We start from the raw sequence: 25,134 nt of genomic DNA, 5'->3' as shown, positions 1-25,134 counted from the left end.
TGTGTCCCTATGGATTATCGAGGTTACAGCAGAAGTCACCCCTTGAGCTGTTAATGAACTAATTACACGATGGCTTCATGGTCGCACGTATAGGCGAGCAGACGGGCCAGATGTTCCAGCTGTTCATGCCGTTACCTCCCATTAACATAATTAACCTTTAACGAGGGAACAGTAAGCAAATCCCGCCAACACGTTTTCCTGTCAATGCAAAGACAAATGCAATAATTTAATAATCATGACAAATCGTTTTTTTGGGGGGTGTGGGGGGGATTTGGAACTGAAAAGTTAACGGCTCACCAAAGACCTCCACCGTTTATGAACCTATTTTATGAATGGGTGACAGCAGAGTAATGATTTTTTATTATTATTACTGTTTGATCCCTTCACAGTTATTTCCTCTTTTTTTTTTTGAACGTGAAAACTTAAGCTTTCTCCTCATTGAAATAAAACAGTGAAACAGTGTATAAACAGTCATCAATGATATATAAGAATTTGTAACAATAACTTTAATATTTATGTATGTTTTAATTAGTAAACTTTGGAGAGCATGCCAAACTGCTCTGCAAAACGTATAAATTCACTGGCTGTAAATATTATTAATGCAGTTATTTTTATATGTGCTTGCCATGCTGTTAGTGTATATAAAAAAAAATGTTATTGCTGTTGATAACATTTTGTACAGTTTTTTGAAACGCTTAACTGGATGTGCGTAACTACATCACATGGTTATGTAGGCAACTTTTATAACACTAATTAGAAAGATTAGATTAGATTAGATTTTGTCAGCTGAGTCTTAAGGGTTTTCACTTAAATCAGCCCTAGAAATTTTACGTGCACATTTAAAAGGATCGCTTCAGTCTTACCTGTAAAATGTTATTATAATTATGGTTTATGACATGACTGGGAGCTGTAAAACTTGTAATACTGAAAAACAGAGCAGCAACGCAGTTTTTTGACACTGTGGGCCTTGGCTGAAAGCGAGTCTTTGAGGTTATTGAGGATTTTTTCAGTTTTCAGATGCATCAGAGGTTTATTTGGCATTCAGAGGATTTCTGACTGGCGGGTTTATGTAAACTCCAGAACGCATTAGCGCTGCATTAAGAGTTCCTCTGCTAAATATATATGAGTCCTTCTCGGCGGATGAGTCAGCCATCGGAGCTCATTTTGAATTCCCATCTGAGGGTGAAAAACAAAGATGCATCAGGTAATTACGGGTTTATTTCAAAACACTTTGATTTCAGCAGCACTGGGGAAAAACACGAGCTCTCACAAAAGTCTTCTCGGTGCTTTTTCAAGACTGAAACTCTAAAATTAATATATGAAACTCGTTAAATCCGTGGCGCAGAGGAGTCCGTGACCTGAGCTCTGCCCTGAAGGTACCAAGGCCTGGAAATGATTTTCTTGTTTGGGCGGCTGAACCATAAACTCCTGAGGTGATTTAGGCTGCCAAGGTTAAAGCTTCATATCCTTCTTGTGATTGAAAAGAAACAAGGAGACTTCCTCCGGAATCTTCCCGAACACATTTTCAGCCAGACTCACAGCACAGTAAATCTGTCTTCATAAAACACCGCTCGCTCGGATTCAGACCTGTTTTTTAAGGAACATGCTGCTTCTCCGCTTCCTGGATTTGGGGGCGACGCGCTCCCGGGATGCACCTTTTTCAAAAGTCCTGATTTATCACCGTGTTCACACGGAACATGAGGTAAATTCATCCAGGGAAATGAAGATACGGCAGGTATTCCTACTTTATAGATCTCTGCAACAGCCATGGATCCTGCTGAGGTGCCAGTGAGCAAGACGCTGAACTTGCACTTACAGTCAGTGCAACAGCAGAATAAACTTAAATTCCTACATCACATTACCAACAACCAGGGGCGTAACTATGGTCTAAAAGGTCAAGGGGCCTTAATTTTACAGGGGGGAGGGGTGGCATCTGTGGGTCCCCCCCCCCAGAATATTTTTGGCATTTCAAAACTAATTTCTTTCATTTTTACACCACAATGTCAGTGTTTGACTTGGTTACAACCAGCTAGTTTAGCTTATGCAAAATGTGATGAACATTCAAAACACGGAGGTCAAAACAGCAAATTCAAAGCCACACACACACACACACACACACACACACTCACACACACACATGCAATCAGCCAATAGTAAGGACTACAACAAAGAGTAAGGAGACAATATTCCTATGAATCTATAATGTAGGACATTAGAAAGAAAAAGTAAAAAGGGAAAAGGTTTGAAGTTGCTGGGTGTAGCGTTTTATTGTAAAATGAATTTTGATACCTTGGAATAATGAATGTAAAGCAGTTGCAACAGTTTGATCTGACTGATTTGAAAAGACAGGAGGTGCTGATATTCAGTATAACAGCACTCTGACATCAACAATATACATTACTCTGCTTTACAAGTGTTCTGTAATGACTTTAACCGCTGTGATCTGCAAACTTTGGACCACAAGGGCACAAAGATGGAAACGTTTCCAAAAACAACACTGGAGTTAAATCATGAATGGCTGTCAGAAGGAAAGCTTCCTGTGTTTTTTTTTTTTTTTTTTTTTTTTTTTTTTTGCACCTGCTGTTAACAAAGCACCACATGCAAATACTGCGGTGGAAACCTCCAGGTAAGCAGCTTGAGGTCGGAAAACTGTTTATGTTCAATTCAGCTGAGGCTTGAATTCTGATGGAAATATTAGTGTTGAACCCAAATGTGATTAAATAAATAAATCATAATCTGCAGTTCTCCTGATATTCAGTGTAACAGCACGACCTTGAGTTTGATATTGTTTAAATGAGATTTTCTATAAGGTCTGTTGCTTTCTGTCCTGCGCCAACATGTGAATGATCTGCATCTTTTTCCATCTGTCTTCCAACTCAAATTAGGGTTAGGGAATACCTAAGAAAAACTACAAAAAATAACCTAGTAGAATGCGTACCTCTGCTAACATGATGCAGTCATGAGGATGTGCCAGTTCTGCCACACCCCACTTTGGCCAATCAGTGTGAAGAGCTAATCTGTGCTTCCTTGCTACAAGACCAACCTTTACAAATACTGTATGTGTAATCACGTTGCATGAATCAGTTTGAAAATTACATGCATTTCTACGTTAAGCCACGCCCAACTTTGGCCAATCTGTGTGAAAAATTAATCACTTCTTCCTTTGCCCATGATCAACTTTTCCACCAAGTTTCGTGCAAATCCATGGATGAAATTTTGAGATATCCTGTTAACAAACAGACAAACAAACAAACAGGCAGTATCAGGCATTTTTATTCCTTTTTCTAATTTGTTCCTAGCATGTTTCTAATGTCTGGAGCGTGTAATAAACTTTAGAATGGTGAACTTTAGTGGCACATAGAAGATGTTACCAACTCTGAGCCAATGATGGATAAAAACATTGGTGAGGAGGGATGGTTGATCAGATGTGAATTATTAAACCATCACACCTGAACGGTTCCCCTGCACTGAGCACAATTAGCTAACTGTGCTGAAAAACAGACATGGGTACAGTTTGGAAATGTCCGATGCCAAACAGTGCCAAGGTGGAAATCCCATCGTAACATTCACAAGGCTTTGAACACGCCACAAAATCCACAGCAATTGAAGGTAAATATATGAACCATTTTGCTGATATTTTTTAATTCAAAATTTGCCTGTTCCCATTCAACTTATTTGCATTTTAAATTGTGCAAAAAGTGGCTTGACGGAAGCAGAGCTGCTGGGGAAAGGCTGGCTCCAACTCCTTGAACATGGGGATTGTGCTTTTTGAATTCAGCCTGTGGGACCGAGCGGCTCCAGTTTGTCTACGGTGGGAAAGATCCTGCGATAGAAGCAAGCGAGACCCGACTTTTACATCTGATACAACACAGCCGCCGCTGTAAGAGCTAACAATGGCAGAGAGGCCCTGAAAGCTCCCATTAACAAGGGAGAGGCCCTTCCTTTCATCCTCCTAAAATCCTTTTTTTCCTCCCCAAACTTTCTCTCTGCATCTGTTTCTTTCATTCGCTCGCCCGTTGACGGATTTAAGGACTTATTGGAATAATGGGGTGTACTGTTACGTCCCATTCTCTGGTGGGTGCTGTGACAGATAGGAGGGGTGTGCACAGCGGCTCTGCCTGATTTCAGGAAGTGCACATTGTGTTGGAGAAGAATGGCAGCCCAGTTAAAAAAAAAAAAAAAAAAAAGCGATTGCCATCAGCTGCATTGTGGGCCTGCTGTCGTTCCTGCAGTCGCCCGTTCCCAGCTGTTAAGAAAGGCCTCTCTGAGATAAGAGCGCTGCGATATACATGACAGCCCTGACGCACAGAGGTGACTCCCCTTCCTCTGCAAAATACAATACTTCCCATGAAATACATAAAGCATGAGTCCAGGAACTGATGGGTTGTGTCAAACCAGAAGGGTCAGCCAGGACTGACAATGACTTCAGACATTATCGGGTTCGGATGTCATGGACGTCCAAAGGTGCGATCACACCCACAGCTCGGGTCCGAATCAAAGTGGAAAAGGTTACCTCGTTCCATTTTTGTGTCTGGTTCATTTCGGTTCACACGGCCCGGTCACAAGTGAAACAGCGATTATAGGGCAGACCGGTTCAGACGTGTTGGCAGGAGAATTCAGTCCCAGTAACTTTAGCTAAGCACGACGAAACTGTCTGCGCTCTTTTGCCATAATTTCCCGACAAAACGTGGGAACTTGGATTACGTTCTCACCACGCGTCTCCTGTTGGATCAGTCGTTCTAGAACTTCTTCAGGCCAGGGACCGCTGCAGAGGGAGAAGTTGTTTTTTCCCTAAGGACCCTCTTTTGACCGTAACACCACAACATCATAAAAGACGTTATCACAACTGTGTAATCACACTGAAAACACAGACCGTAGACTCTTTGTTTTGCTTCACATTTTGGCCTTTTTCTTGTTATTTGCAATCGCTGTAGCTTATCATGCAAATGAATGACTCACACTTCAGTTTCTCAGCTGCAGGTAGTAAAGGGGAGCAGTCGTTCATGGTTTTCTGCATTTCACAAAACTCCTGTCAGCTGGAAATAAGAGCTTTTCTCAGTATGTGACTTCCTGTTTTTATCAATTATTGATTAGCTTTATCAGTTACTTTTGCAGACCCCCTGGTCATGTGTCACACTTTGAGAATGATAGTGTAAGAAAACAGAGACATTTGCAGACGTCCCAGTGCTGCTATGTGATAAATGAGCTCCATACTTTGATTAAATCACTCAGAAGATGTCTTTCATTTTTTATGGACACACGGATAATCCATGGACACAAATCTGTAGATTAAATTTCAGGACTATTGCATGAACTCCCGTTAGACAGGGTTGTAAACAGACAACAAAAACAGCACGATAAACAGTATTGGTAAAACAGGAATCAGCAAGGCCGAGGTCAAGATTTGCTTCAGTCCGAGGAGCTGGGATACGTCCCAGTATAACCTTGTGTTGTCCCGCTTGAGATGCTGCCGGTCTGAAAAGCTTTTTCAGTCCGTCTTTCAGGGCGAGCAGTCCATCTGCTGCCCTGCCTAAGCCTGTTTTTCTGCCGTCCATCAGGCGGGGACGGAAAAACCTCCACAGATGGAGAAGGGCAATGTTGTTCGACTCTGCAAGGAATTAGCCTGATTCCTGACAGGAGTTTATCCACCACATCTGCGCACACACACACACACACACACACACACACACACACACACACAGTAGCAGGATGGCCTAGCGGGTACAGACGGTCCCATAACTGAAAAGATCAGGTTTGCTGTCCATTAACAGCTGTGTGTGATGCTGAAGTTTCTTTCAGTACTTCAGCACTAACACACCTGATTTACTGCTGCAAGTCACTCAAGGTAAAAGATAAGAAACATAAATGTGCAAATATAGTATAAATGAAAACATGAACGCATACACACCAAGCCAAGAAATGCACTTTTTTCACCTTCAAGATGATTTTTATTTAATTTAATTTACAAATCAGTTATAGGTTACATCTGCTTTGCATCTTAGCCAATTAACTCTCCATTTATAGCCTTAAAAATGTGTTCAGATCTCTTTCCCACTGCTGGAAACTGTCAGTAAGCCTCACAGAAGACTCTCACTTCATTTGGTGGACAATGTAAATGTAAAAAAAAGCATTATTGCAGGAGTATGAAATGTCAAGCGTGAAGAAAATCCCAAGAAACAACTGGCCTGGCTAGTACATGACAGGCGTTACGCTGGAAAAACAAAGTTATCTCAGGAAAGCAAAGTTTCATTAACTTCAGATGTCTAGAAAATTATTCCTTTATGTCATGATAATGACACAAATCACTTGAAAACCTGAAAACAAACAACAACAACTTCTAAGGAGTAAATGAAATGTGTGAATCTCTGGCCTTTCGGTGTTCCTGTATTCCATCATCTTTCTGCCAACTTTTTTTTTCTGCAGTATTGGTTGTATTTTCTTGTGGCAGTGGTTTGTGCTGCCAATATTTTCTACTACTTCAGGCTGTGTGTTCATTTTTATTTTTTTTATTTTTTTTTTGTGATGTTCGTTGCTTGTTGCGCCACTTTATCTGCTTGACCTGTAAACACAAATGAAAAAATGCCAAGAAAAAAGGTGAAATAGGGTGAAACTAAAAAAAAAAAAAAAAAAAAAAGAAAGAAAGAAAAAACAATATCTCTGTCAGTATCTCCTGTACCTGGAATACAGGAGATACTGTGCCTCATCGGGTTTTTTTTTTTTTGTTTGAGGAATTTGGAAAGGCATTTTTGCCCCGAGCTCGTCTTGCTGCCTGCCCTTGACCCAGAGCTGCGTGCAGAATAATAAAGACAACCTGAATAAAAGCTGTTCATCAGTCTGAGCGGCTGGTTAGTGGGTCAGGCCGCTCTGCAGACACGGAGCCTGGACACCATCAGCAGGTCAGCTCTGCCTGTTTCACTGTCCACTCTCCAAAGTCTAATATCCGCTTTGCTATATTTTTCCGGCTGTTATTTTTACCCCCCTCCTTTTTTCATCACTCACCATCTGCTGTCGAGGACAGTAGTTAGGTGTCCCGGGTTTGAAAGGTATTTCCTGATTCTGTTATTTTACAGCTTTTTTTTGAGGAGACTGTACATCCTCCTCTCATTTTTCTGTGTTTTATTTAGACAGGAGAAGGGTTGAGAGGTTTACGGACAGAGGGCTACAGACAGTGCAGATTAATTTCGGACTCAAAACACTTTCTGCAGATTGCCGCTGCAGGAGTCCCGCGCTTTGCTGCAGATTTACTCCGCTGTTGCTGCAGTTTGACCCTAATCCCAGGAGGTGCTGTTTGACCGAGGAAGTCTTTCCTCTGAGCCATCATTAGTTCTGGCCTGGTAACTAGCTGCCTTTTGTACAAGACAGCACTGCGCGGTACTAACACGTGAAACATGCAGGAATAAGACAATAACAAGGGAATTTAGGACAAAAGCCTGTTAACACAATCCTGATGCAGAGCGGAAACATCACAAGGCTTTCATCACAGCTACTTTAACTACTTGAACAATGATTTTCCCTTAAATTTCCCCTCAAGTAGCTTCAAAGTTTTGTTTTTTCCATACAGCAGCACAGAGTGTCCTCCACGTTGTGTCTCTGCAGCTTCACTGAAGCTCCATCACTCTGATACTGAGGGAAATATTCAAGATGCCGTTATTTTATGGCTGCAGAATCACATCAGATAGAAAACATCTCCATGTCTCGTGCATCATTTTAGACACATTTCCCTGGAATTCAGCAGCTCGTGTTTGAGACCTTTGGAAACCTCGGGATCCCCACTAGAATATAAAATAAAGTCGGAATAGCTGTGACTGTATCTGTCCATCACAAACTTCAGTTGTATAAGTGAGTGCAGAAGACGTCAAGGATAACTTTGCCCAATTCACTCCCAAGCATGTTCTTTTGGATGCAAACGCCCCGCTCGGCCTCTGGTGGCGCTGAAGAGAAGGTCACTGGGTCACAGGTTTTATTATCTGGGAAACATGAATGTTGTCATCATCCATGCTACCTGAGCAACTGACCCGGTGACGTACAGGCCCTCGTTTCCCAGCGGGGCAAAGATGCGAAAAAACATTCTGTGAAACCTGAAGGTTGTTGGAGAGAGGTAATGCTCGGCTGCATTCTGCTTAATTCAATTATTACCACTAAAATTGGTGTCTTATTGGTGTAAATGTGTTTCTTTTCAAAGCTGGAAGGTTTTTTGGTGATCTTGTTGCTCTGATTCAAAGTGACCTCCCTGGCATTTGTTGTATAGTTTAGCAATAAGCTAAGTGGGGTAATTCCATGGAAATTCAACCAGTGCCTCCCAGCTGACCCTCTCAGAATCAGATGATATTTGTGAGCTCCGTGTCAGTTTTACATCCATGCCAGGTGTCACAATCCTGAGCCAAAATCAGTTTTTTCTTCAGCGATTTTTTCTGTAACCAACTTTGAGTTATTTTAGCTTCATTTTGAGGCTCAAACTTTAGCCATGATTCCATCTGTGTCAGAATTATTTTCTAAAGTAGGCATGTCTTGACTCTTGTGAAATATAAAGTTGGAGATTATATGAACTCTGGAAAGGAATTACAACCATAATAGTGCTAAGTGAATGAACACTAATTACCTGACCCCCTCTGCTGATTCTGAGGGGGTCAGGTGGGAAACTTTCCTGAATTAGTTGATTTTATATGGAATGACGCAGTGGCAAACATGTCTGTTCATGTATGGAGGTTTTGATTATGGCACTCGTTTGATGCTTCATGTGTTTGGGATCATTTGGCACTGTGGTGAAGAAGAACCTAAGCCTGAAGGTGGGGCTCTCGATGTACCGTTAGATCTCTGTTCCAACCCTCACCTTTGGTCACAAGCTCTGGGTGGTGACCAAAAGAAAGAGATCGCAGATCCAAGTGGCGGAAATAAGCTTCTTCCACGAGGAGCTCGGAGTAGAGCCGCTGCTCCTCCACATTGAAAGGAGCAAGCTGAGGTGGTTCGGCCATCTAGTCAGGATGCCTCCTGGTGGAGAAGATGTTCCAGGCACGACCACCTGGGAGGAGACCCCGGGGCAGATCCCAGGACACGCTTGGGGGGACGATATCTCCCGGCTGGCCTGGGAACACCTTGGGATCCCCAGGAGGAGCAGGTGGATGTGGCCCTGGAGAAGACCGTCCAGCCGGACCTCCTCAACCTGCTGCCACCGCGACCCGGTTCCAGGTAAGCGGCTGAAAATGAAGCTGATGAAGATGAAGAGGATGTGTTTGCTATCACATGCTGTGTTTCATGATGTAGACATCCACAGGTGAAGATGGAGGTAAACAAGTGAGAAACAAAGCAGAGGAGTTTTCACACAAGAGGACAAAAGCTAAAACTCCCCGACATGCTGGAGTTTTTGTCGTCTGGATCACAGATCTCACTTCTTCTTGGAATGCCAGCTCACACAGTTTAAAGACAAAACCCCAAACCACTAATGTCAGATTCGGGCGTGACACTGGAAGTTTGTTGGCCCAAAATGAAACCTGTCAAGTTCATGGAGTCAGAGCTTTGCGAGCTTGCATCGTCCTCCTGTTGGCTTCAGCTGTTTTACACAAAGCTAGCCATCCGAGCTAAGAGCAGAGCATTTGCTAAGTCATGATGGAAATGGATTGTGTTTTGTTCCTTTTGTCGGTGAAGTTTGCCTCTGAGGCGACGCTCTTCTACTTGCTGAGATTCAGATTTCTGTGGAGATTTCTCCAGCGCATCGACGTGGTGAGGGCCCCTGTGCTCGATTCCTGCTGACGGCGCTCTGGAGCGTCGCCGTCGCTGGAGACAACATCAACAAAATGAGTATCTGATTGCAGATTAGCAGCTCAAACTCCTGAGTTTAATCTGTGGCTCACGATGTGGCTGTTAATGTGGACGCTGTGGATGCGTTTCCGCTGTCTGCACGTCAGAATCCGAGGAAAGATTTCCCTTTCATAATCCCTCGTTATCGTCATCGTGGTTCCACATCACTGAGAGGGGATGAACACGCATGTCCTGTCAGCCCAGACCACACACACACACACACACACACTTGCAGACCACCAGTGAACACCAGTACCATACAGAGTCACAGCCCATTGACTTCTGTCTATCTCTGGTTTGCATTTCGCCCAGTCCTTTTTCAATGCATGCTAACTTGATTTTTTTTTTTTTTTTATATTTTCTACTTACTTTAATGCATTTAAAGTGATGTGCTTGTTGTTTTTATGGTATCAAACCCGACAGGCAATGAACTGCTGTTGCGTTTTATTCAACCAACAAAATTCTCGCAATTAAACGTCATTTTGAAGGGTTTATTTCCTGGAGGAGACTTGCATTTCCTCCTGTGACCGTCAGCTGATGGACGGGATGTAAAGAAGTGAAACAAAATGAAATAAAATAAATAAATACAACAAAATAAATCTGAATTTTTTATCATAAGTCACTCATCGAATCTGTTTTGAGCCTTTTCCCTGATTGCTTGCTCTGACAATTTCAGCTCAATTCTTTCATACGCATAACTCACTTTTCACTTCAAACTGAATATGCAGGGGGAAACCATGTGCTGTGTTTATTCATGTGTGTTTTGTGGATTTCGATGTTTGCTTTGTCTTTCCCATAGCGTGCACAGTGCTGCCACTGATCATCTATCCATGTAAAAAAAAATAATAATAATAATTTCGTCAAAACTGGGGAACTCGGGCAAACACTGGAGGAAAGACAGGAGGACAAAGACCTACAAAGCAAGACCACAGGTGTACACTCTGGAGATAAATGGCAAAACTGGAAAGACAGGCAACACAAGGGCAAGGCTAACGAGACTGACGGCGATCAGGTGTGGAGGAGACAACGAGCTAACGAGACTATGGAAGAACAGGAGGGACAAAAAGCACAGAAAACCCAGAAAACACAAGTGAACCAGTGCCAGGCCAATCAGATTTGTTTCTCCAATCAGATCTTTGAGACAGACTGTCCGCTCTGTTTATTTGGAGGTGATCACATCGGATTTGTGAGTCCAGACATCACCGACCTTTCTGCATGGGTTGCTATGGTAACGACATAAGCATCAGTTTCTGGACATGCGGTTTATCAACATGAAGGCAATGAGAAACGGAGATCCATCGCCTCGCTGTCCAAACAGTCGCTCTGTCCAGTCAAGTTCGCATCGGACACATTCAGCAACGTAGGAGGCTGAGGTTAATTAACGTATCCATGGTAACAGCAGACGCTATCATGCACTTCCATCACTTTGAACGTTGACATCGCGAGCGACGTTACAGACGCTAGAAATCCGATTTGAGCGTCCAGAGTGTCGGGACCGAGACGCATCTGTACAAATATGATTCAGATTCGCTTTTCAGACCAGATCCAGGTGTAGTTTGGATCTGATTCGCAAAAAACAATCTGGATATGACAATAAATGGATTTGAAACTATATCCAACTATAAACCACACAGACAGAGTGAAAACAGAAACGCCAAAACGATTAAAGTCCATAAACTTGAGTCCATCAGTGAACACAGAGGTCCTTAAAGTAGAACCCAAATGTCCATAAAAGACAGAAATATAACAGTCACACTAATATTGTTCATATGAGGCACCAAATTCAAGTTGGTCTGGTTGATTTTTGGAAACTAGAACACTCGTGGGCAGCGCAAGCACAAGAAGCACAAGCAGCTTTAAAGTGGGTTTGGTTGGGTCTGCACTGGACGCACGAATGGAGCGTCAAAACTTGAATTAAACGGCAGAAAAGTGTCAGAAAATGTGAAACAAAGATTTTTTTTATCTCCTTTTAGCCGCTGTTTGTTGAAGTCCCCGATCAATTTGTTCCAACAGAAAAGGATCCTTTGCTCTCGTGAGATGAAATCTTTATTTTGTTGGACGTTCAAGACGACTCGGGCTGTGTAAATGATATGAAATATGTCTTTTTTTTTTTGTTTGGATTCCATTAAAGAGAAGCCAAGACAAAAGGAGCAGGTGCAGCCCGAGCGTTTGTCCGCCCGCTGTGTTAAGACGCTCTCTCTCTAATCAAATCCATCTGGGATTAAAACAGAAAGCGTCTGCAGGCCAGAGACGCTGCAGCGACACACGAGGTCAGCGTGTCGGTAAAAAGAGGCGACAGGATTTTTCCACACATGATTTGATGGAGCGTCGAGGAGAACGAATGAACGAACGTCATCCACATGATGGACGAGCTTCACTGCAAAAAAAAAAAATATTCTCACCTACAGTGTTCAGTTTTGTCAACAAATAAAAATGCATCATAAGATTTTGAAAAGAAATGATGCATCTCTATGAACTCCTTCACATCCAGTCCAAATAATAACACTGTTTTTTTTTTTTTTTTTTTTTCCAGAGCAGAGGCCAGGTCGCTTTTTTTTTTCTTCAAACAATCAGATTATATTAAAAATAATAAGCCTAATAACTTTATTAACAGAGCACTTGTCAAACCACAAGTTACAGAGCACTTTACATTAAATAGAATAAAATGAAATAACATAAAACTGAATAAAGTCATAAGCAAAAGAAAAAGCTGACATGAACACAATTTAAGGCGCAGTGTGACAAAAACATGGGGAAAAAAATCAATGGAGTAATAAAATTTAAATTAAAATGTAGTTAGGAGGCAGGACTCGTCTTGAAAGTGAGCAATAAAATCTTAAAATAAATCCTGAAGCAGAGAGGAAACCAGTGAAGGGACGATGAAGTACTGTAGGGGCTAAAATGCTCTTTTCTCCTAATTTTAGATTTAAAAAAAAATTATCTTTTGGTCATTTTGGTTCACTGTTCTCAGAGAATAGAAAACTTATGATAATTCCAAAACAAGCAATAAAAAAAAAAAAAACAACTGATGTGGCCACCAGCTGCTGAGAAAAAGTGAAACCACGATGTGAGTTTCTGTTGAAAATGTCACATTATGTCGCTGGGCTCCATGCAAAAACAACAATAAAAACAAGCGATAATTAAAATCACTCTGTATCAGTATCACAAAAAGACAAACACAAGCCGAATGTAAAGATCAGTAAATAAGTAAAAAAAACAACTTCTACATATGAAACAAAAACAGTAACCGATGATGAAAGCAAAACACAAAATAAGCAACAACAAAAGGCAAAAAATACAAACATTCACAAATTCTGAGACAGAAAAAACACAATAATATCTGTAAGACATTCATCGGCCAGCCCAGCTTGCCCTGACAGTGACGGAGAGTCGACGCTGGACTCCTGGAATAAAATCTTTGCAAATATTTTAGGATTTTGTTGTCATTTATTCACATCGGACTCAGTGTGAATGTATCTTCGAATCTGTGGAAACACGGCAGAATGAGGCAAAAAAAAAAAAAAACGAAAAAAAAAAACGACACTCGACTCAAGAAAATTGTGGGTTTATCTCATCTCATCAGATTTTTATTTATTTTATTTTTTTTATTACCTTGTTGGAAGAAAAATTGAACCCTGACCATGAGACTGAATGACTTGGTAATTTTTTTTTTTTTTTTTTTTTTTTTTTTTACCTTGTTGGAAGAAAAATTGAACCCTGACCATGAGACTGAATGACTTGGTAAATTTTTTTTTTTTTTTTTTGCAGTGCAGGACGCACATGGATCCCGGCGTGCGCTGTAAGGACTGCAATCAAACAAAAATCACATTTCATGTTTGGGAGCAGGAACCCCGTCCCGCCGCGTGACCTCATGCGCTTTTAATCGAATTTGGTTTCAAACTAATCACCTCCAGTGACATAATGAAGCGGTGATTTAATACACGTTACATGATTCCCCAAAAATCCCCAAAGTGACGTCGGTGGCCGGCTGTCAGGTGTGTGTGTGTGTGTACATTCGAGTGTGTTTTTGTGTGGGTGAGTCCGCCGTATGCATGCATGCATGTGTGTGTGTGTGTGAGCAGTTATGAGGTCCCGTCCTCCATTTCGCTGTGTGTGGTTTGGCCCGCTCCGCCCGGCCACTGTATGTGCAGTTGGCAAAATTAAAATGGTGGCTTAAGTTATTAAACTGAGCAGCTTTAATCATTGGCTGCAGAAATTCAAGGTTGGAGGAGCAGCGCGGATTATCGTCCTTTAAGCACAAAGCCTTCATATCCACCCTGGCCTGCTGTCACTGCCCCTCTCTCTCTCTCTCTCTCTCTCTCCGCTGATCTCTCTCTCTCTCTCTCACTCTCTCGTGTCATTGCTCTGTGATGCCGTCCTCCGCTGTCTTTCGCCTCCTCTCTCTCTTCCCAGCCGGCCGTCTGTCCCTCATCTTTCGCATCTGACATCATCTGTCGCTCTTTTTTTTCCCTTCGGCGTGAAACCTCCTCACTTCTTTCCCTCTTTCTCAAAAAAAAACTTCCATCTTCAGTTTTCCCTGTCCCAGTCCGTCCTCTTCTGCTCCTCCGGCTCCACGGCTCTGCCTTCCTTCTCCGTCGGAGGGCGAGATATGAAGCGGCACCATGGGTTTCATGGAATTCTACCTGGAGATTGACCCCGTCACCCTCAACCTCATCATCCTGGTCGCCAGCTATGTCATCCTCCTCCTGGTCTTCCTCATCTCCTGCATCCTGTACGACTGCCGGGGCAAGGACCCCACCAAGGAGTACGCGCCCGAGCCGCCGGCGCCGCCCAGCCAGTCGCCCATCCGCCTGGTGGTCATGCAGAACTCGCCGGCCTCGTCCCGCTACGAGCCCAACAACACGGCCGCGCCGGGCCACGCCGAGCCGCCCACGCCCGACCTGAGCCGGGACAGGGGCGAGCGGGACCGGGACCGGGAGCGGGAGAGGGAGAGAGAGAGGGAGAAGAGGAGCACGCTCGTCTGATGGAAGAGGAGGCGGAGGAGGAAGAGGAGGAAGAAGAGGAGGAAGAGGAAGTGAGAGGTTGAGAGGCGTCGCTGTGTCACCTTGTACGGTCTTTTTTTTTTAGTCCTGGACTTTTTTCTTATTTTAATTGGATGACGTTAACGAGCTGCTCAGGATCAGGTGAGTAGCTGGTGCAGCACGGTGCGTTCAGGTGCACGTTACACTGTAAAAAAAAAAAAAAAAAAGAAAAAAATCACCATTTTAACTCATTCAATCTCATTTTCGGTGTTCAAAGCTTGTTTTTCTTCCAACAAGGTTAAAAAAAAAATCAGTCAGTCAGATGCACTTCCAGAGTTTTCTTCAATCAGATGTCATTTTCCTGATCCTAACGGGCTCATCTGCCTTATTCTGCCTCGTTTGAGCTTATTTACACACCCAGGAACAAGTGGGATTATCTCATTAAACTGGCGGGGATTTGCTCACTTGTTTGAAGAAAAACAGGATTTAAAAACTGAATATGAGTTGAAATGGAGACGTTTTTGCAGCGTGGATTTGGCAGAACGAACGGGTCCGATATGAGCCAGTCAGTGTCGTGCTCCTTCGGTATGATAATGTTCACAGCTGCATTAAAAACCGTCTGCAGTCCTGCTGATGTTTCATCAGTCTGCTTTCAGTGGAGAGTTTTAGTGTCCTGTCATGATCTAAATGTTATTTCAGAGGCTTTTACAAACAGTGACATGAATCTAATTCTGGGTAGAAGTGTCAAACTTTGAATTTTTTGGTATTAAAAGTCCAAAAATGAAAAATAAACAAGATTGGCATAAAGTATTGGTAATCTAAAGCTTCGATCCAAAACTATCAAAACAAAAATGCACACGTTGAATCCCAGTACATACATGTGTGTTTCTGTGTGTGTGTGTGTGTGTGTGTGTGCGCACTGTATTGGAGGTCAGCGTGTGTCAAGGACATCTGTTCATCCCAGAGCCATAATGCATTGGAAAATGCATAATCAATCAATTATAACCCATATGTTGTGTCCTGAATCGAGGCCATTATGAGCTCTGTGAGTCTGCTCCGTCTCGCCTGACCAGCTGATTGATCCCAGTGCGTCCAGTTTGGGTTAAAACCCAGTTCATTTGTTTTACTGGAGCTGCGTTTGGTCGTTAAATACGAGAGCGGAGGAGCAGGAAGGATGTGCAGCTGTACGTCATGTAAAGTGAGAAAGGACGCTGAGGAAGATCTGTCGCTGCAGGGAAACCCCCCGGCCGCCCACGCACATCTGCCGTCACACACTGACAGAGTCACATCTGCACAGCTGCCTGCACACACACACACACACACACACACACACACACACGCCAGGAAAAATCCACCTTCAGACACCGGTGCACGGCTGAATATGATCAATTAGCGGTGCATCTCAGGAGCTATTTTGTGATGATTTCTGCTTCCTCCTTCCCCAAATCATGGCAGCAACACAAGATGCAACCTGTCCCGTTGCATTCTGGTCTATTTGCTGCTCCTGTGGTGGAGAAACGGAGGAGGCTCCAGAAAAAAAAAAAAAGGCCTTGCTCTTTGATTGTGAGGGACTGACAGCAAAACCTGATGTTTACCGCTGATGTTTTAGATCCTGAAGCATTTTTTTTTTTTTTTTTTAATATCAAACTCCACTGGAGTTTCTGGAAACATCTGGACGTGACGACACCTCGTCTGCGACTGGCCAGAAGAAACAGACATCAGACGGCTGCATGAACACGGGCATTTCAAAGTCAGCTCTAGATGTCGTCGGGTGGATTTTTTCCTTTAAAAACATTGCGTTTATCAAAGTCCTATTTTCACTGCATCCAAATTTCCACCACATCGACTTTGTTCATGCGTCCCTGCTGTGAGAAAGCGCTGGGAAAACTCAGCTGTCAGGACGTGCAATCAATGTTTCTTTCACTTGTCTGATAAAATAAATCTTTTCAGCTCCACTTTCCCACATCTAAGAGTAAACAGGATGCACCGGTCACAGCAACACCAAGGAAAGATTCATGCATTACAGATGTGTGGGCAGGGACATTCATAATGATGGCTCTGACTGTCCATATGCACATGGAAACACACACACACACGCATACACACACATGCATACATGCATGCCAAATGTCAGCGTAGGACAGCACAGCTGTGTGTGTTTTCTCTCCATACTGAATAGGATTTTGAGAGAGGATAACTACTTTCACAGCAGAAGAATCATAAATTGCATGGATTTGGAATATTCTTCCACGGCAAGTTTCCTTGTAAATCCAGCTGAGCCTGCATGTTAATCTACATGCAGCTTAACATATATTCCTCATCTACTGGAACATACAGTGGAGTAATCAGATGGTATGGATGGTTTTGTGCTCTCTCCCAGTTCAGCGCCCCTCTTGGAAACTCATTCATGAGACTGCTGATGGGCTGCACTGGACAAGCAGATTGGAGTGTTATAAGTCACACAAACACTACATGGAGTAAAAAACGCCCTGCACTCACTGGATGCATGGCTGAAAAAACTAAATATGTATGGTTAACTAATATTAGACTGACATTCAGTAAAAAAAGAAAGCAGTAAGAGAGGAGGAAGGTAATATTACGAAGCCTAGTGTGGAAAAAAAAATGAAATCCAGACACACCAAGTTATCTCAGTTAGGTAGTTGGCGTAGCTCATCTCCATGTAAAATACCACTGACTAAATTCACTGTCTGTACTTTAGTGACTGGCTATAATGTAGTGAAGTTACCCGGTGAAGTAAGGGCTGCTTTGGACTCATTTCTCCTCACTGGCTACATCTCCATTCTCAAAGTTGGGTTTAAAAAGGACATATTAACGCAAACAGAGTTGTTTCAGAGTTGACATGACTCGTTTTTTGGCCCATTTTATGTTGATTCAACCAATAAAATTGTTTCCGCCTCTAAATGTTATCGCTAAAAGTACATCTGTGCCGGTAAAACTCTAATCTGTATGTACTGTGCTTTCAGCAGCTGACATGGTGAAAAAGCAGCCAGACTCCTTCTGTTTTCAGTGTAAATGGATGAAGCACTTTGGTAATTGACAGACAGAGGACACTCAGGATGGCGGGGATGGAGCACAACATGCCCTTCTACCCACAGAGCACCAAAGTCTGGTTCAGTGATAATACTGTCCATCCATGTTTCTCCCCTCCCCCTCGCACTGGGCACTGGAGTCCCAGACTCTAAGCACTTTGCCCTGCTGCGCAAACCTCCGCCACAGCCTGTAAATCCCCTGTGATCCCACCCACATCCTGCCTCCATCACAGAGATGGAAGTGGGCTGACAACATAAGGCTTCACTGGACAGGGAAATAATGAATGGATGGACGGAGGGATTGATGCATGTTCGTCACTCATCCCTCTGACGTATGCAGGGAGCACATGGAAACTGGGTTGCAGAGGAATAGGCCGGGCTGTTTGGTTGGGTTAAGGTTTGTATGTCGGGGAAGCAGCAGATGTTGATGTCCAGAGAGACTTAGGATGTTCAAACTAAACTAATTGGTTGGTGTCAAGGGAAAAGTGCAAGACTTTCAGGTTTTCCGCTTTGCTGAGGTAGTTTAGCACTGGGATCATCGGTTTATTCCATAATGAACATAGATGTCAAATATTTTGTGGTCACGCCATTTATGTCACGATACAGGGAAGCCTCATGGTCACATTCAGGTTTATTTAGAGCCCTAAAATCAGTGTTTACAGGGAAGAAATCTTGGAAAGGACCAAAGTCAAGAAACAGATCCCAAATTCCAAAAGAGAGGATTCCCAAGTGAGGAACAGTAATGTAAATGTATTTTGCAAGCACTGATGCCATGTTCTGTTCCATTTTTCCAGGATCTCCGCCAAACCTGGTGGCCAAAACTGGCAACAAATCGCAGAAGCCCGTTGAATTCAATCAACCATCCATCTCCAGCCCATGGTCTGCCTGTTCAGCCCGAGCAGGTGTGCACCAAAGGACTTGATCACGGACAGCTGAGCATCCATCAGAGGCAGACGCTCAACTGGGTCTCACCCACCAGATCACAAAAGGGAGATTCTCCCAACGGACAATAGAGATGTTCACCGTGTTAGCCGCGGTGTCTCGGCCACGTCAGGACCTGCTGTCAGCAGCGCACATTTGGACAGATGTAGCGATGAAAGGGCTTCCTCACCGGCCTGAAAAGCCACCTGTCAGGTGTCGGTGCACCGAGGACTCGTCTCCCGCTGCGCTGTTTCAGTCAGCACCGAGCTGTAGCAACACTAAGCTGATAAAGAACTGGATTTCAGACAATGCCTGTTGGCGTCCAGTCCACTCAACAAAGGTGGAAGTGATACGGTCCTTGTCGCTGACTCCAAGCTAAAAGAAGCTGTACAGTTTCATCACAAGTCTTCCAGCGCCATCATGGAGTTCCCTGGAGGACTGACTGTGCACATAATAATATAAAAACAGAGGACTGAAATGAGTGTTGTGGTGAGGATCAAAGTCAGTTTACTGATGTTTCAAGTAAAAGTCAAGGTCCAAGCTAGACTTGTATTTTGAGGAGACCGTCCTCTGGCAAGAGACGACCCCATAGGTTGTGTGTACAGCAGCTTATTACGACCTAAAGTTACGGTTTAAAGTCAAGCGCCCTCTAGTGGTCCTCTCAATAACCACCCTGTGGTGGAGTAAGGGAGCGATAAAGTCTGCATATGGAGGCGGGTTCGTCAGTCAGCATGACTCTCACAAGTTCAAACCCAAGTTCATTTTTAGGTGTCAATGATTGCAATCATTTTGTAACCTAAAATTCAGATTTTTTCCTAACTGTAACCATCACAACAAACCTTTCCCGAAACATAACAATACCCTTCTCCTAACCATAACCAAGTGCTTGTTGTGGCTTGCGGGCTCACTTGCTTGCTCGCTTAGGATCTGGTTCTTTGGGCCACATTAGAGACGCTCCTGTGGATCGTATTCGAGGCCGGAACAAACAACCTGTGTGATCGTGTGGGTCGGAGGGCGTGTTGAGTTTGAGAAGATTTAGCCACATTAACCTGAACAAGCAGGTTTTTGGCATTGTTAGCTGCAACTTAGACTGCCTCCAGAGTTTGGAAAGACTCTGGTGATCTTGTCGACTTGTTACACACATAATGGACGGACTGCAGCGGTGACGTCCGGCGCTCGTTTAATCAATTTGACTCTAATGCACACCTGTAGCTGACTGACGTTGTGCACATTCCCTTGACTGACATAACAAAGTGATGTTGATGTTAATGTGCAACAGCTACTGTAACGCTGTTTGAAAGATGTAAAGAAGTTATTTTGGTTCTGATTGTGCGTGAAACATGTGGTGCAAATGTCTTAATAGGGTAACCACTGCTGTGTAAACGTGTTCAACAGCACAGCTAAACTGATGGATTCACTTGTTAACATGCTAGCATCATCTAATCACAGAATGAGTCAGATGTATCGTGGTGAAATGATCAGTTTCCGGTCAAAAACAGTGCAAATTATATCCATGTCGAGTCAAGCCATGCTGTACACGACACAGCCACCTCACGCTTGTCCTGCTCCTGTTAGAGAAGGAAAAAAAAAATAGATTTGGGCCATGCAGTCTTCCCCTTGGTTTAAAACACGTTGTCCAGCAATATTAATGACGGTTTTCCAAGCGGAATGAGTCCAATGTAATGAAAACCAGTTCAAACCAGAATCTGCAAAGTGGGTGACAGTGCAGTTCAGCTAAATTAATGAAGTTTCTCTCTCTCACCTCCTTCAAAAGCCTGGGTTTGTGTCCTGCTTCCTATTTGTGCACTGCATACTGTATATCATACGTACCACCAATCACTGGCCTTACTCCATTGTTAAAATCCCTTCAATTAACACGTGGACATGAGTGTGTTTGGTTCGTCAGCCAGGTGAAGCCATGGACGTTACCACCGGGAACACACACACACACACTCAACATGTATCTAACTTACAGCATGGTGAGTGTGTGCAACTTCAGCAACTTTTGATTAAAGTGTTGGATCTGTTAGTGTCGAACGTCAGCGCCACTTCTTCTTCCGCCAATGTTAAGGAACTCTGACACTTCCACTACATTTTTGTCCGAATAAGAACATTTTTAGATAAGTTTTATATTTGGCTCCATCAGTTCTGTGGGTCAATGAGTGTAAAGAAATATGGGTTTTCTGGATAACTGACTCTGGTGCTTTCAAACAGCAAAAAAAAAAAAAATGCATAAATCCTCCTTAAGAGTAATGTTATTGTTGTTTGATGCAGTCTGCTTTCTTGATTTATGGGGATTTATGTATTGTGTGGCAGGAGAATAGCTCTGAAGAGATGATGCGGCAATGAAAAACAGGCAAATCTGTGTGGAAAAACCTCATCATTGCACCTATGCCTGCTCAGCGGCTGATTTCAGCTTTTCCCTTCTGAAACGACAATTCGCCCTCGACCAAAAAGACTCTCGTCGGCCCGACTGACCGCCCTCCCACCCCGTCGGCTCGGGCAAAACCAGGAGATGATTCAAGGCAGGGTCTTTGGAGAGGACTCGTGCCACAGAGGCTAAATCCTCTTACATAAAAAAACAAGGCCCAGCCAGCCAACCCGAACTGACCAATGGCTGCGTCTCATCCGCAATATGAATAGCACAGATATTTCATGTTTGCAGGATTATATGGTGACACCACAGAGTATTATGACCACGTATTATGTATTTGTTTTTTTTGTTGCCTGCTGTGCTGTTTTTTTTTTTTTTTTTTTTCCATCGGGGGGTTACATAAGTTTCAGGTTGTCAGCAGACGGAGCGTTTGTCGTGTTCAGGCCCATGACCCGGCGGCCGATCTGGTGGGTGGAGCGACACCAGGAGCACGGTGACCTTTACCTGACAGGAGGAAGAGCTACCTGCGTGAAAATCTCCTCAGTGACAGTAATGAGAGTAAATGTGATTGCTTACCTTCTGCCTGGGTCAGACCCTGCAGACAAAGAGGCATCGACTCCTACTGTGTCCCTCGCCCTCCCCAAAATGTTTGCATTCATGGCACTGTAGGCTGCTTCAAATAAAAGCCTCAACCATGAAGTTGGTTATTTAATTTAATTTAATTTAATTTAATTTAATTTAATTTTATTTTATTTTATTTTATTTTATTTTATTTTTATTTTACTTAATTTAATTAAATTTATTTTTTACATGATTTAATTTAGTTATAATTTATTTAACTTTATTAATTTAATTTGATTTTTTTATTTCACATAACTAAATTTTTTTTCTTAATTTAAGTTTTTATTTTACATAATTTAGCTTTAATTTATTTAACTTTATTAACTGAACTTAATTTTTTTTTATTTCACATAATTTCATTTTACTTATTTTATTTTATTTTATTTTATGCTCTGATTATTTTAATCTCTGCTGTATCAGAAGTGTTTTATGGAAAAGTACTCAGGATTTGTTGGCTTATATTTTGTCCCATTTACTTGTCTAAATTATTATTCTACTGTATTAATATTAGACTCTCCACAACTAAAGAAACATCTGCTGTCAGAAATTCGAACGCCGTTATTCTTTTTCTAATAAAGCTGACTCCATTTTTTTTTTTTTTCTTATACACTGTACTTTTCATGTTTGGACTTTTTGCCCACAGGTTTGGCATCACAGCTGTCAGCACAAACTGTCGCTTCATGTTTTTTTCTCAAGTCCAAAATTGTATTAAGACATTAAAAATACACGAGAAGAATACATGAGAATTTGTATTCAAAATTACTTATTCAACCCATATAAATAAAAATGTGCAAAAAAAAAAAAAAAAATCAATAAAAAAACTTGAAAACCTTAAGTGTCTTGATTAATAGAAACAAAAGAAAGACAGGATTAGCAGAGACGGCGAGGAGAAGGAGAAGTGGAAGAATGACAAATGTACACAGAAACAGTTAGAGAAGAAATAATGGAGGGTAAAGAAGACAAATATATTTAGGTTTATATTTTTCCACCTTTTTTCTCTGTTTATTCAATCAGTCATGGTGGAGAGGAACAGAAAAATATCAGGGCAAATAATTCAAATATGAATAAAAAAAACAGCAGAGACATCAAGAAACAGCAGGGTCTCATGACTGTATTGTACTTCAGCAATGAAAGAGTTAGGAAAGATACAACGAAGCTTTAAAAAAAAGAAAAAAGTGATCTTAAAGATGCATGTAAACAGCATCCAAAATACTGCAGGGTTTTTTTTTTTGTTTGTGTGTTGTTTTGTTTTTGTAATGTTTCAGTCGTCGCTCTCTGGGGCTCAGAAAGCCTGCAGGTTCTGGGACTTGAGACCCAAATAGGATCCCAAGGTGATTTATGGAATCTTAAAAATACATTCTGAGCCTCTCCACCTCCTCCAGCAGCTTTATTAATCAAACCAAACAGCCTGAAAAAAAAAAAAAAAAAATCATAATTTGGGATTGAAGCTGACCGTTGTGTGTTTCCAGCAGAGCAGCAGACGTCCTCTGTGTGTTTGACCTCGGCTTCTCTTCAACATTAGACTTCAACATGATTATCTATAAATAACATTACAGATATTAACAAATGCATTTTTACTGGAGATATATTGATATTTACAACGACTCGCAATTAAATATAAGACATCTGCAGCTGATTTGTGCAGGTCTGTAATGACAGGCCTCATTCTCATTAATCCCAAAATAATTCTATTTTATTTTAGTAAAAAAGTAAACACAGATATCTAAAATGAGCATTTTGACCAGATAAAATATAACATCTCTCTCTAATAAATATTAAACCAGATATAGAAGCATAATGACTTCCTGCACTGAGCTACAAGTTGAGAATATTTAATCTAGCAGTGATTTAGGTTAGCTAATTAGCATAGCTGACCCTCTTAGCTAAGGCTAGCCATATTAGCCTGTAGCTTGTTAGCTTCTTAGCCTATTAGCTTCCCCACTGACCTTCAACGGTGATTATTTCCATGATCATGAATACATTTTTGTCTTATTTATATGTTTTCCAGAGTTCTTTTGTTGCTTCCTGACTTTGCTAAGTCCTGTTATGAAAAAGGTGTTTCCGGCTCCGCCCACTGAGGTTTAGCCCAACCAATGAGCTTCTCCGTGCCTCAGGAAACATTAGCATCAGTAAACCTCCAGGTGTCTGTGGATTTGCACGTGTCACAGGTGAACGGGAGGCTCTGGTCTGAACTGTGATGCCGGGTGTCGTGTCCGTCTGAACTCATGGGATTTGCAGAATATCCCAATCTGCTCCCGTCCACTCCCAGAAAATGGCGTTACATAATTCCAATCCCAGCTAGTGGCGTGTTATAGAGGGCACAATATAGAACAAAATGACCTGGAAGCGGCGCACACGTCGAGTGCACGCTGGGATTTACCCAGGCCACATGTCGGGCGGGGAGGGACTTGGACGTCGCTCCGTGCTTCGCGATTTTGACGTTGCGTCCGAAAACGTCCGATGATGTCAAACTGCGGACGCCCGGCTGGGATTGGAGGGTATTTTTAGAAGCGTCCGATTTTAAGAACCATGGCACAGTTCTGTACACGGCCCACTCGTCTCTGAGAGCCAAAAGTATTTGACCAGATTATGAGATTATGCTCAATAAATCTGCATTTTGCCACGGAGTGAACAGATTGTTTCCGTGCGGTGACGTCTCAAAGTTGAGCCATAAATACAGTATCTCCGGACTCTTCAGATCCCACTGAGACTCTTTCTAAAGTGCCTGTAGATTTAGATTTATGGGAGGAAAACATGCAAGGTGCCACTTACATGTGTTATCTGTTTGTTTATGTGCAACAACTGAGCAGAGATCTCACAAATTAGAGCCAAGTCACACCTGAGAAATGCAACTTTTGAACGCAAAGTCCATCATTATTAGTAATAAAAAAACATCAGTACGGTTTGTGAGCTTCAAGTCATCAAACATTAAGGTTTTTTGACTCACATCGATCAGCTCTTTACTGAAAATAGTCTCAGTTCTTGGCTTCCCAAACACTTTTGCAAACCATGAAAAAGGGGCAGCAGTGAAACCGAATATTATACATGAACCTGGTTATTAAAAACTGTTGCCAAACCACCAGCAGCTTCCTCTCTGCTGTCATGCAGTCCTCTCTAAAGCACATACATGCTTCCAGTGCTTTTACATTACACTCTTCTATTAGCATTATTATTATTACCTTGAGGAGGGACAATAGAATGGACTATTAGTCTTAGACTCATTAGACTCAAATGATCAATATCAAATGAAAAGATGATTTATATTAGATGAAATATGAGGTGGAATTGGATATAAGAGATGGTCAATTTATTTTAACCTGGGAAACTTCACATCATCCTGCTATGAAACCCTTTTTTTCTTATTTTTAAATTGGACAGATGCTGCCCTCCA

General features: G+C 42.3%; 1 protein-coding gene across 1 annotated transcript; it reads left to right on the top strand.

Annotated features, from left to right (window-relative positions):
* Positions 1 to 14,347: 14,347 nt before the first annotated feature.
* smim36 (small integral membrane protein 36) lies at positions 14,348 to 14,780 on the top strand. Its single transcript, XM_030077132.1, has one exon. It carries the CDS (start codon positions 14,418 to 14,420, stop codon positions 14,778 to 14,780), a length of 363 nt encoding a protein of 120 aa, XP_029932992.1. The 5' UTR covers positions 14,348 to 14,417.
* The last annotated feature ends 10,354 nt before the right edge of the window (positions 14,781 to 25,134 follow it).

Source organism: Myripristis murdjan, chromosome 19 (assembly GCF_902150065.1).
Source record: "Myripristis murdjan chromosome 19, fMyrMur1.1, whole genome shotgun sequence".
NCBI lineage: Eukaryota > Metazoa > Chordata > Actinopteri > Holocentriformes > Holocentridae > Myripristis > Myripristis murdjan.
Note: the sequence above shows the minus strand (reverse complement) of the source record. Positions and strands in the feature narration are given on the sequence as shown.

What these genes read in the sequence shown, in the direction of transcription:
- smim36 (XM_030077132.1), top strand. Translation starts at nt 14,418, where the DNA reads ATGGGTTTCATGGAATTCTACCTGGAGATTGACCCCGTCACCCTCAAC.